The following is a 12,217-nucleotide window of genomic DNA, read 5'->3' on the forward strand; positions in this document are numbered from 1 at the left end:
GAGCGCCAGCAGCTTATGGGGAAATGTCCCACAGTATGAAGAATTTAACAAACTGATCTACTGACAGGTGAATATCATACTGAAATCATTGATTGTTTGTATTACACCATGAGGTGATGGGGTTCGAGTCCCGTCCCTGTCCCTGTCTGTGTGCTCCCTATGTTTGTACTGGCTTTTCTCTGTGTGTGTTCTATGTGGATTCTCCTGTAGTCCACTAGCATGCAGGTAGACACACTGTTGACTTTAAGCTGTCCATACTGTGTGTGACTCTGCCCTGAAATACCTTCTGCCTCGTGTCTAGTGCTTGCAAGAATACACCTCAAGCATATCCCTACACTGAATAAGCAGTTGGGATGTACTGAGGATATTGTAACAAACCCCACTCTGGGACTTAAATCCATAGCCTTCTGGTTTCCCTTCCAGACCCACGGCCCCCTGCATCACCCACCTGCCAGTGGCCTTGCCGCACGGCGCTGAAGAGGGGCACGATCCCACGCCGGTTGGGTTGCGCCACAGCGGCCCCCTGCTCCAGAAGTAGCCGGCACACCTCCAGCTTGCCCCTGCCCGCTGCCGCTGTCAGAGCTGGAGGGGGGAGGGGGGTAGGGGGGCGTGTAAATGGAGGGCACGGTTTCGATTTTTATATAGCTTTCATTTGAAATCCAGTTTAGTTTTAATTTTCTCTATGGTTTTATTGGTTTTTATATTAAAGATAAATTTCTATTAAACTTTTATATATATTTTAGTTTCAGTTTAAGTTTTAGTAATTTTATTTCTAAGGATAAACTGAAAGTTATATAACTGGACAATGTTACTGAAACACCTGCTTTTAGACCACAGTAATGTACTAGTGTGGTGGTCCTTTTACGGCCAATACAGTATCAGTTAGTCCTGGGAATGACAGCCGTTCCTCTTGCAGAACAGTGGCCAGTTCATTATGTGATGCTGGTGGAGGAAAACATTTCCTGACTCCCTCCTTCAAAACACCCCAAAGTGATGACTGTGCAGGTCATGGGAGATGTTCAACTTCACTTTCATGTTCATCTGTCACCTGTCTTGCTGTGTGTATTGCTGCATTATCATCCAGGTACACGCCACCACCTTTAGGGTACAATGTTTGAACCACTGGGTGGCCATGGTCCTCCAGAATGATTGGTAGTCCATAGCAGTGACACGGCCATCTAGAGCAAGTAGTTGGGTTAGGGAATGCCATGATACTGCAGCCCAAACCATCACTGACCCACTGACCCAGCCCTGTGATTCACTCTTTTGTGCTTCTCCACACCGTAACACTCTCAGGGAAAGACAGCGGAGTTGGACTCATACATGTTTCATATTGTCCACAGCCCAAGATTTGCGTTCCGGGCACCACTGAATCTGACATCTGGCATTGGCTCGACTGACCAATGGTTTGACTATAGCAACCCTGTGGAGCTCCTGAGGAACAGTTTTGGTGGAAACAGGAGCGTCGTGGTGTTCATTTAACTCTGCAGTGATTTGGGCAGCTGTGGTTTTATGTTTTTTGGATATAATCTGGGTCAGTACCCGGATGTCCTAAGCTTCCTACTCCTGTTGGATGTGGTCCGTCCTTTGAGGTGGTGTGATCGACATTAGCCAGAATCCTGTGGCTCTCGATACGCCACAAAGACCTGGTCACAGACGCGTCAGCGAGACACACACAAACAATTTGTCCTCTTTTGAACTCTGACATCTCTCCCATTATGTTGTGTCGATATTTTATGTGCACTTGTGTGCTGATTCAACCTTCACACTCTGCTCTTACTGATGCAATTTGCAATCAGTGAAGTTTGGCCATCAGGCAGCACACATAAATTTTGGCCAGTGTTTAAATGTCATTGTTCAACCACTGCATTTGACGTGTCTGATCTTTAGAGAATCCTACATGAATACCAGTGCACAGACTTCAGGGGCAATATATACAATTTTTATTTTGCTGAAGTTTTTGGTTGCAGTTCTTTATCTAAGGAGTTTACAGAAAAAATAGTTCATTTTTTAATAATTAATAATAAAAAGCCCTGTATGGGGGGGAATTCACATGTCAACACGACACTAAGAGCATCACCAGTACAGAGACTCCATGCCATAGCACTGGCAGACCTGAAAGGTACTTGAGGGGGGTTTTCTGGAAGATTCCCATTTCACTGAGTGAAAATGATACATGTGAACAATTACATCACAGAGAGAGCAGCAGGGATTTCACACACGGCTGTTCGTCCACAAGCCCCAGCCTCCCTCTCGGCCTCCCTGCATACTGAGTGTTTTTTTTATATTTTTAGAGCACACTAATCAAATGGCAAAAGCTACTGAGTGTGAGATAAATCAGCTGCGGCTGTCGGAGAAGGGCGCTCCAGGGGGTCTTCGCTCTCTCGGCACCCCTCCTATCTGCATTGCAGTGGACCGCGTGTTGCCACGCCCTGACAGAAGGGGGAACTCCAGCACATGGCCCAGGGAACTGAGCCAGGACACTGCTCTGACTGTTTGAGAACGTTCTGTGTTTCCAGAACCAGTCAGCTAGGCTCACATTTCGGACTCATTTCCATCCTTCGTCACGCAGCTATCACTCGAGTTCAGAGGAGTTTTCGACAACAAAACCACTGCCAAGATACGAAGCACCAGGAAGCCCCTCCAGCAATATTTATATTTTAAAAGCCGCATTTTCCACAGCGTGACATTGCTAATATGCAAAACATCCATTCATTTCCACGGTTAAGCAAGATCACAGTCTATCAAAAATAACAGCGAGAAGATGCGCTGTAATTACAGCACTTGCACCTCTATAAACAGGCATTAAAAAAATTAATAAAAAAATTAATTTCAAATTAAAAAATCGATATTCTAAATAGAATTTTTAAACATGCATGTACAGACTGCGGAGTCAGGTCAGGAAATGTTTATTTATGTACAGTACGCCATCTACAGGTGCTCCATTACTATAGCTGCAACTCCCGCTTGTGTTGTATGACTAGCCAGTATTTCCATCTCATTTTATGTTAGGTTTGCAGACATTAAGAGGTACATTTTAAATCCTTAAGATGCACCTTTTTTTTATCCTTCATCAATCATTCCGCCCTATGATGTAATGTACCAGTTTCGGGAAGGTATATTTTTTCTGAAATTAAATTAGGGCGGCCTGTCCCTTTAAGAAAACGATTCCATCAGGGGTGCGAGCTCTGCATCAGCCTCACTCCCCCCCCACTCCTGCTGCCCTTCCTGAGCACGCCGCACCCCTCCAGTGATCCCAAGAAATAAACAATCAAGTGGTAAACAATCAGCAATTATACTGTAAACAAAGGCTCTTCTGCTAAGCGGGTGCTGTGGATCCATGCCGCTCTGCTGCGTTCATGAGCTATTGGATGCACGGCTCATACCTGCCGCAGAACAAGTAGGGGCCTTGGGCCCCATCGGGCCACACTGGCCCCACCCAGCGCAGACAGGCTTCCTAAGTATTTTTGTAGTGAAATTCACCTTCTGTTGTTTAATTACTTTTCATTACTTCCTGCACAGAAGCTGAACCCTTTGAGAGAGAGCAGCGTCCTAAGGGCCTCTGACAGTAATGCTGTGGATCATACCTGTCTCCCCCCACAGCGTGTCGAAGCTGTTGATCTGAGCACGCTCCACTTCCTCCTCGTCCTTCTCTGGCAAGTCAAGCAGGTAGGACACAATCTGGGTGGGGTACAAACACACACTTTTACATGAAACTCCTGGGTGACACAGAACAGCTGAAGGACAAATCCACAAGGCCTAAGTTAAGCCCAGGATGGGTGTGTTATAGTACAGGCCCACAAGGCCTAAGTTAAGCCCAGGATGGGTGTGTTATAGTACAGGCCCACAAGGCCTAAGTTAAGCCCAGGATGGGTGTGTTATAGTACAGGCCCACAAGGCCTAAGTTAAGCCCAGGATGGGTGTGTTATAGTACAGGCCCACAAAGCCTAAGTTAAGCCTAGGACGGGTGTGTTATAGTACAGGTCAACAAGGCCTAAATTAAGCCCAGGATGGATGTGTTATAGTAGAGGCCCACAAGGCCTAAGTTAAGCCCAGAATGGATGTATTCTAATACAGGCCCACAAGGCCTAAGTTAAGACCAGGATGGGTGTGTTATAGTGCAGATTCTAAAACATACCTCAGTGAAGCCCATGCTGGCTGCAGCGATGAGGGCCTGTTGGACAGCATGGCTCTTGTTGAAGACTCCTTGTTGCTGGCCTCCCATGGTCCAGTCACACTGGATGAGGAACTTCACCACCTCCATGTGACCCCTGAGGGCAGCATGTACCAAGGCACACTGGCCATTCTTGTCTAGGTGATCCACCTGCAGGAAGGAGGTGGTCAGGCCCACTATGAACTTTGATCGGGTTTGTAAATGACCACTTCAACCATTTCAATTAAAAGGACCAGGATTTCACGCATGCATGCGTGCTGATTGGTCAGTCTCCTACAATCATGCATGTGTCACTAATGTTAAAGTGAAACAGCTGGTTTTTCAACTAAGGAAACAAACCAGTAAAAGTATTAGACGACCTGAATGATTTAGTCGAGCACTGGAACCTTGAGTGGCTTGTAAAACCTGAAATAGCTCATAGTGTCCCTCCCGTCATAGACTCGCTGCTGTCATAGACCTGAAATCCATTAAGTGACCCGTATTTAACAATTAAACAAGTTATGTCCTTTCTCTATACTTGACAACAAAATGTATGTCCTGATTCATTCTCAGCACAATATCAATCTTTACAGCTAAGGTGCCCCCTGTATGATTCTGTCAGCATTACTATTGTGATGTCATCACAAGGCAGAGGCCCTCCTTCAGGCGGCGAGACCCACCTTCGCTCGTTTGCGGCACAGAGCGGTGACGATGGCCAGGTGGCCGGAGGAGGCGGCATAGGCCAGCGCGGTGAGGCCACTCTCAGAGACGGCATCCACGGAGGCGCCGTATTCCAGCAGCAGGGACACCGTGTCCATGTAGCCCAAGTGGGCGTGGACGCACAGGATGGGCGCATTGTTCAGCACCTCTGTGCGGTAGTTTACGTTGGCCCCACCCAGCATCAGGAGGCGGCTAACCTGGAGGGGGGGGGGAGGGCATGTATATCAGGCAGAATTTACATTAGCATTTGCTTCAATCCAGAATAGGGCTCAATAGTGAAATCATTCTGATAACCTTGGGATTTGAACTAGCCACCTTCCGATCACAAGCAGTGTCCCAACCCACTGAACCACACAAAACCCCCCAGACAGCACTCAAACGTCACTTGGGTTCTCACGGGACACAAATCGCATGTCACTCTCTGGGCCACCAAATCTACCTTTCAGGGATCCACGCTACCTTCCCAGTCTGTGACACCCCATCATTCCGCTATGCGTGGCTTAAATGCAGTGCTTATTATCATCCCATAAATACAACTAATTACTGTGATGGATAAATTGCCATAACGGATACTCATCCGGGGAAAAATGTACAGCAAATAACCTAAACACACCGGCTTTACAAAAAGCCTTTCTTATTACAACAGTGTTTTTTTTCCGGAATTTACTAGATGGGAAGATTCACGTCCCTCTGTGTTAGAGTACCTTAATATTTGGTGTGTAGAGATTTCGAAGTGAGGCCAGGGCAGTGGAAAGGCCTTCTGTACTGTAGGACACCCAAAGTCCCTGCAAGATGGACGAGGAAACCCCAACTTTCTTGCTTAGCCCCTGTAAAATAAAAGACAACTACAGTGAGACTAAGAGATAGCCATGTAACACTGCTTTAATCAGACCAGGTCACCTCACCTGTTTAATAGTACAGGGGTATTACTATAGGAGATCAATATCGAATACAATAAGCAGGAAGAGAAGCTACACAGCATGGTTGCATTTGGCTGGGATCATGTGATGCAAGATGGCTACCTTGAAGATATGTGCTTTGAGGATATGGTGACCCAGCTCGATGGTCTGCTGCCGGTTCAGCTTGCCCTCCTGGCGCGAAAACCAGAAGGCCAGGAGCGTGTGACCACTCCTACAATGGGGGGGGCGCAGAGGAATGGCAATTTGGGGCTTTGGTTAGAGTAATTTCAGAACGCATATCACATTTATTCCACAATATAAGACACATTTACCAAAAAAATATGAACTTACATACTTAGCCTTATCATTAACAAAGGCTACAGTCCTGTAAGAACTAATAATATTCATTTTCCATAATATGCTCTCCCTTAACCATAAAGTTCATCCCATGACCATAAAGTCCCTCAATGATAATAACCAAGATTCAATTTCCTCTACTAAAAAATAATTAAGAAAATGCCAAGTATTCATCAAAATATGCTATTAGTGGTTAGTACTTATTATTGTAACCTGTTTTCCTTCTGTAAGTACGTAAGTAATTTTGAGACACTCAGTATGTGAATATCTCGAATTTGTAACGTTAATGAAAACTATCCTAATGTTTCTGCCAGCCTCCATATCTCTTGGGAAGCTCACTGCTAATAGACCGGAGCCTTAATTACTAAACTACTGAAGTGTCCTCCAGCTGGTGGAAATCCCACAGAAACCTGTAGCCCACTTAAAAGTGTTCACTGCGAGCTGGAAGAGCGAGCGGCGGTGCCCGGCCTCACCTGGGGTCGCACAGGAACTTGGTCTTCTCTCCCTCTTCTCGCCAGATGAGCCACTCACGGAAGGACGGGTGCACGAACATGCGCGTGCCGTCCCGCCGTTTCACCAGGAACATGGCCAGGTTGTCCATGCGCTGTTGGAAGTCCTCCCAGTCCAGTGTGCCCTGCACCGAGCCGGAATTGACGGCCTGGTGGATCTGCTCGTCCGTCAGCGGGTGCAGCGATGCCACGGCCACGTTGAGCAGCGGCAGCGCCCGCTCGAAGGACGACTGTGTGGGGAAGCGCATGTTGCACTGCAGCAGGTAGACCTCGGCCAGGTTCACCGGCACCACCTTGTAGCTGGAGCTCTTCAGCACCAAGTAGCCCTTCTCGATGAGGTCAAAGGTCAGCTTGAGGTACAGGTAGGAGCCCTGGCTGAGGGCCTTCAGGTGGGCACTCAGCTTGCCGAAGGTGGTGTTGTCCATCTTGCCATTGAGTGAGATGTTGTTCTGAATCTCAGAGCTGCTGTGAATGCGGTGCAGGATGTAGCCCTGGAGGTCCTGGTCGATGGCCTCGTTCTCCTCCAGACGGTCCAGGGAGATACGGTGGAAGGGGAGCTGTTTGGTGATCTCCTGCAGCAGGAGATGGGATGTTAGAAAAACAGGAAAAGATTCACGAGAAGAAAGATGACGGCGAGCACTGAGGGAATGAGGAATGACTAATAGCAATTGCTGCTTTTCCTGCTGCATTAATTATTAAAGGTTCTCTTTGCCATCCATCAGCAAACCCAGTTTTATGAAAGCCTGGATGGATGTCGACTCGCTGGAAGATGTTCTCTGTGCAATCGCGGCTCTTCCAGCACCATGTCGGAGCTGAGCGTTACATTTACCCATAATGCACTATGGCCTAACGTGCGGCGAACCCCTCCCCACCCACCTGCAGCGTGGTCCTGACGGTGACCACCAGTTTCAGCCATGGTGGGAACTTGTTGATGGTTTTGTTCAGGAAGGAGACGATCGTGTCCCCGTAGTCGGGCTTATGGAACTCGGCCTCGTTGAGCCCGTCGATGAGGATGAGGAGGTCTTCGTCGGTGGTGATCTTCCTCTCTGAAGCACAGAGGTCAACGTCAGCTATGTGGAAAAACCTTGAGAGAGGTTCCTGAAGGCCCACTGCTAGACAGCAAGCTTGTATTGTATTTTCGCGCTCATTAGGAACATGACGAGATTTCTGAAGGGAAAAGGGGGCTACAAGGGGAGGTTTGACTTAATCAAAATCAATGACAACACAATAATCAATATAAAAACCACCCTAGTAACACCCCCTCTTTGTCATTATGATATACAGTTTAACATCTGTGATGCGTGTTAATCTGGCCAAAGCATGACACTGAGGAGATGCACCGTCTCCGTTCAGCCAGGCCGCATATCGGCTACATATCCTACTAGGGCAGGGTTTCTGAACCCAGTTCCAGGGACTGTCTGGGGGGGTCATTGAGGACTGGCTTTGGAAACACTGCACTAAGGCAAGGGGGAAAACGGAGTGCCGTCTACATGCTGGGGGCGGGGCTCACCTTTGTAGAGGGCGTCCAGGGGCTCCAGCACGCCCCTCTTGAAGGACGCCAGGGGGTCCTGCACGCAGGAGCGCAGGCTGAGCACGCTCTGCAGGTGCGGCTCCCGCAGCAGCTGCTCCCGGTATGCGACGAGCTGCGGCGAGCGGCATAGCAGTGCCGCCACGTTGTGCACGAACTCGGGCACCAGGCACGTGTAGGCGTTGTCTGCCTGGCAGTAGTGGTACGCCACCACCTGGCGGGGTTGAGGGGCAGGGAGAGAGATGGGAATATTAAATGAGCCTCAATGCATCCACACTTTCAGGTGTTAGATCTGCATAATCCATGGGATGGGAGGGTAGAATAGTGTTTCCCAATTCAGTCCTCAGAGACTGGGAAGCACTGAGGCAGAACAAGGTGCCATCAGGTAAGAGCAGGAGGACTGGAGGAAAGCGCTAAAACCGGCACAAAATACTTTAGCTTCAACGTATCATTCCTCTATCCAGAAATGTAACATTACATTTTTTTCCATGAAAGTACAGGGTATATTTCTCTCTTTTTGCCAATCTACACCTTGTGGTTATTTCTATTAAAAAAATTACACTGAAATTATCAGTTGAAAAGCAACAATTGTTCAACAAATATTACTCAGTTTTCTCAGAGACACCAATAAAAAAAACCCAGCTGAACTTTCCTCAAGAGATTTGTAGCAAAATTACACAATGAATGACAGAAATTGAACACCGTGGACATTGACATTAGGCCATCAGGCTGGGGGTGCCCCAATATCAGATGATGACTGTCTTGTGGTATCCAAACAAAACATCCTGGCTTAAAACTAACCCAGCCCAATTTTCAATTTTTATAATGACCTTTGGGAGTTTTTTTGGGAAGAACATGAAGGAGACCCAGTGTAGCTTTAAGGGAAAGAGATCGAGAGCTTACAGGAAGCTGCGGGTGCCCGGCTGCTTATCCGACAGCACCAGGAACGAACAACAAACCGCAATCTACAGAATGGTGTGGAAGGGGCATAACGGGCAGAACACAGACCCACATGGTGGCAGCCGCCAAGCTGGCGTGGGCTAATGGCATGTCGATGGATTTGTGAGTGTAGTTGGATTGGGGGCGGTGGAGGGATGAATTATAACTCAATGCTAATTTTAAAAACCGAGTGATAGAGACACTAAGCAAAGGGGAGATCGGGATTAAAAAGGGGGATTGCCCTTCATTATTGATGCACTGAGCTACAGGGATCTACGAGCTGGGCAGAAAATTGCCTCTTGCGTGTATAAATATTTCATTAGGCTTCTGAGCAAAGTTGTTTTTCCTTTTTAAATACATCTGCATAATGTGGCCTCGGGATCACTGGGAGGTATTTAGGAAGCCAGCTGGGGGGGATGCTCCACAGGAGAGGGCCGCACAGTCAATGCGAGCAGCGACGGTGTGATGGAGAGGCGGACAGGGCCGCACAGTCAATGCGAGCAGCGACGGTGTGATGAGAGACGGACTGGGCCGCACAGTCAATGCGAGCAGCGACGGTGTGATGGAGAGGCGGACAGGGCCGCACAGTCAATGCGAGCAGCGACGGTGTGATGGAGAGATGGATTGGGCCGCACAGTCAATGCGAGCAGCGACGGTGTGATGGAGAGGCGGACAGGGCCGCACAGTCAATGCGAGCAGCGACGGTGTGATGGAGAGGCGGACTGGGCCGCACAGTCAATGCGAGCAGCGACGGTGTGATGGAGAGGCGGACTGGGCCGCACAGTCAATGCGAGCAGCGACGGTGTGATGGAGAGGCGGACAGGGCCGCACAGTCAATGCGAGCAGCGACGGTGTGATGGAGAGACGGACTGGGCCGAACAGTAAATACGGGCAGCGATGGTGTGATAGAGAGACGGACTGGGCCGCACAGTCAATACGAGCAGCAACGGTGTGATGGAGAGACGGACTGGGCCGAACAGTAAATACGGGCAGCGATGGTGTGATAGAGAGACGGACTGGGCCGCACAGTCAATGCGAGCAGCGACGGTGTTGTAGAGAGACGGACTGGGCTGCACAGTCAAAGCGAGCAGCGACGGTGTGATGGAGAGACGGACTGGGCCGCACAGTCAATGCGAGCAGCGACGGTGTGATAGAGAGACGGACTGGGCCGCACAGTCAATGCGAGCAGCGACGGTGTGATAGAGAGACGGACTGAGCCGAACAGTCAATGCGAGCAGCAACGGTGTGATAGAGAGACGGACTGGGCCGCACAGTCAATGCGAGCAGCGACGGTGTGATAGAGAGACGGACTGAGCCGAACAGTCAATGCGAGCAGCGACGGTGTAATGGAGAGACGGATTGGGCCGCACAGTCAATGCGAGCAGCGACGGTGTGATAGAGAGACGGACTGGGCCGCACAGTCAATGCGAGCAGCGACGGTGTAATGGAGAGACGGACTGGGGCGCACAGTCAATACGAGCAGCGACGGTGTGATGGAGAGACGGACTGAGCCGCACAGTCAATGCGAGCAGCGACGGTGTGATAGAGAGACGGACTGGGCCGCACAGTCAATGTGAGCAGCGACGGTGTGATAGAGAGACGGACTGAGCCGCACAGTCAATGCAGGCAGCGACGGTGTGATAGAGAGACGGACTGGGCCGCACAGTCAATGCGAGCAGCGACGGTGTGATAGAGAGACGGACTGGGCCGCACAGTCAATGCGAGCAGCGACGGTGTGATAGAGAGACGGACTGGGGCGCACAGTCAATGCGAGCAGCGACGGTGTGATGGAGAGATGGACTGGGCCGCACAGTCAATGCGAGCAGCAACGGTGTGATGGAGAGACGGAGAGGACCACGTACCTGGGACGCCAACCTCCTCATGGCCTCCTCCTGCCGGCGTCTCATCTCGGGGGTGCCAGGGCAGCTGCCTCCCCCCAGGGTACCGTGGGATGGCTGGGGCTGACTGAGCGGCAGACTCTCCCCATCTAGTGGTGACAAATATCTGAAGTTAATCCAAATTAAACACTGGGGGGTACACGTGCCCCCTGCCCTCTATATCATATGCCTCTGACACTATGTATCATATTTATACAGACTCTGTTACAATAATATGTGGATATATTCATCCACATGTCATCAGACAACATGCAGTGATTTAAAGTGATATGCTCCCTCCCCCCCCCGCTAACGGAAGCTTACGTTTGGGCGAAGCGTGTGGACTGTCGGAGGCGATCTGCCGCATGCGGGTACCATGGCAACTGAGCGCCACCAGGCGCGAGATGATGGCGGTCTTGCCGTAGCCGATGTTGCCCACCACCACCACGCCGCGGTTGGTGCTGCAGTTGGCGCTCCTCAGCTGCCCGTCGACCTCCTGGAAGAGCCAGTCGCGGCCCGTGAAGACGGAGTCCACCGTGATGCTGGGCACCTCGAAGAGAAGAGGCTTGAGGGAGATGTCCGGGGGCCGGTAAGGGGCGAAGCGCACTGGGGGAGGGCAGAGAGGGAGTCAGCGAGAGAGCGTACACACAGCGAGTACCGCGGTACGGGTCCGACTCCAGCTCATCACAGGACAGGAAGTAAAGTAGGCAGCTTCTCTGTGACTCCCAGCCTGTGTGCTGTAATATTCATAGTTTTGCTGCTCCCATACAGAATATACCGAACCTCCCATTCGAAGCTTCCAGCACATTCTGACATCAGTGTACCTTGAATTCAATCCTGAGACTTTATTATCATTAATATAAATCTGCCATGGGCATACTGGTCACAGCAACACAAACACACTGGGGCACAGAATCCTTGTACAAAACCCGGCAGAGAGATTTGATTTTCGCAAGTATCCATCCACAAGTTTTTATTAATAAACTGTAATGCAGTCTAAGACCTGGAGCTATGTAAGTGATGAGGTAGGATATATGCCCCTAAAAGGATTTTGACATTTCATAATTTCTAAGTTGACCATATTTATGCCTGCTGACATATTTATTATTATGAGTGTTCACCCTTCACCAGCAGGGGCAGTATTCCTCCGGAAAAACCCCTCAGAGTCCTATAACTAGCTGCTGTAGGTCTGAAGATGCAAAATAAATCAGCATTAGATGCAGTCCCTTGTGTGA

General features: G+C 49.6%; 1 protein-coding gene across 7 annotated transcripts in view; it reads right to left on the bottom strand.

Annotated features, from left to right (window-relative positions):
- tanc2b (tetratricopeptide repeat, ankyrin repeat and coiled-coil containing 2b) overlaps positions 1-12,217 on the bottom strand; it is a 165,196-nt gene that overhangs the window by 13,057 nt on the left and 139,922 nt on the right. For all 7 annotated transcript variants that reach the window (XM_049015377.1, XM_049015376.1, XM_049015375.1 and 4 more), the window contains 11 exons: positions 11,307-11,588; positions 10,968-11,092; positions 8,149-8,380; positions 7,515-7,684; positions 6,603-7,210; positions 5,896-6,004; positions 5,578-5,700; positions 4,834-5,070; positions 4,139-4,324; positions 3,588-3,681; positions 449-582 (listed from right to left, as the gene is read on the bottom strand). In XM_049015377.1, coding sequence (XP_048871334.1) covers positions 449-582; positions 3,588-3,681; positions 4,139-4,324; positions 4,834-5,070; positions 5,578-5,700; positions 5,896-6,004; positions 6,603-7,210; positions 7,515-7,684; positions 8,149-8,380; positions 10,968-11,092; positions 11,307-11,588 — 2,300 coding nt within the window. The remainder of the gene's footprint in view (positions 1-448; positions 583-3,587; positions 3,682-4,138; positions 4,325-4,833; positions 5,071-5,577; positions 5,701-5,895; positions 6,005-6,602; positions 7,211-7,514; positions 7,685-8,148; positions 8,381-10,967; positions 11,093-11,306; positions 11,589-12,217) is intronic.

Source organism: Brienomyrus brachyistius, chromosome 5 (assembly GCF_023856365.1).
Source record: "Brienomyrus brachyistius isolate T26 chromosome 5, BBRACH_0.4, whole genome shotgun sequence".
NCBI classification, from domain to species: Eukaryota; Metazoa; Chordata; class Actinopteri; order Osteoglossiformes; family Mormyridae; genus Brienomyrus; species Brienomyrus brachyistius.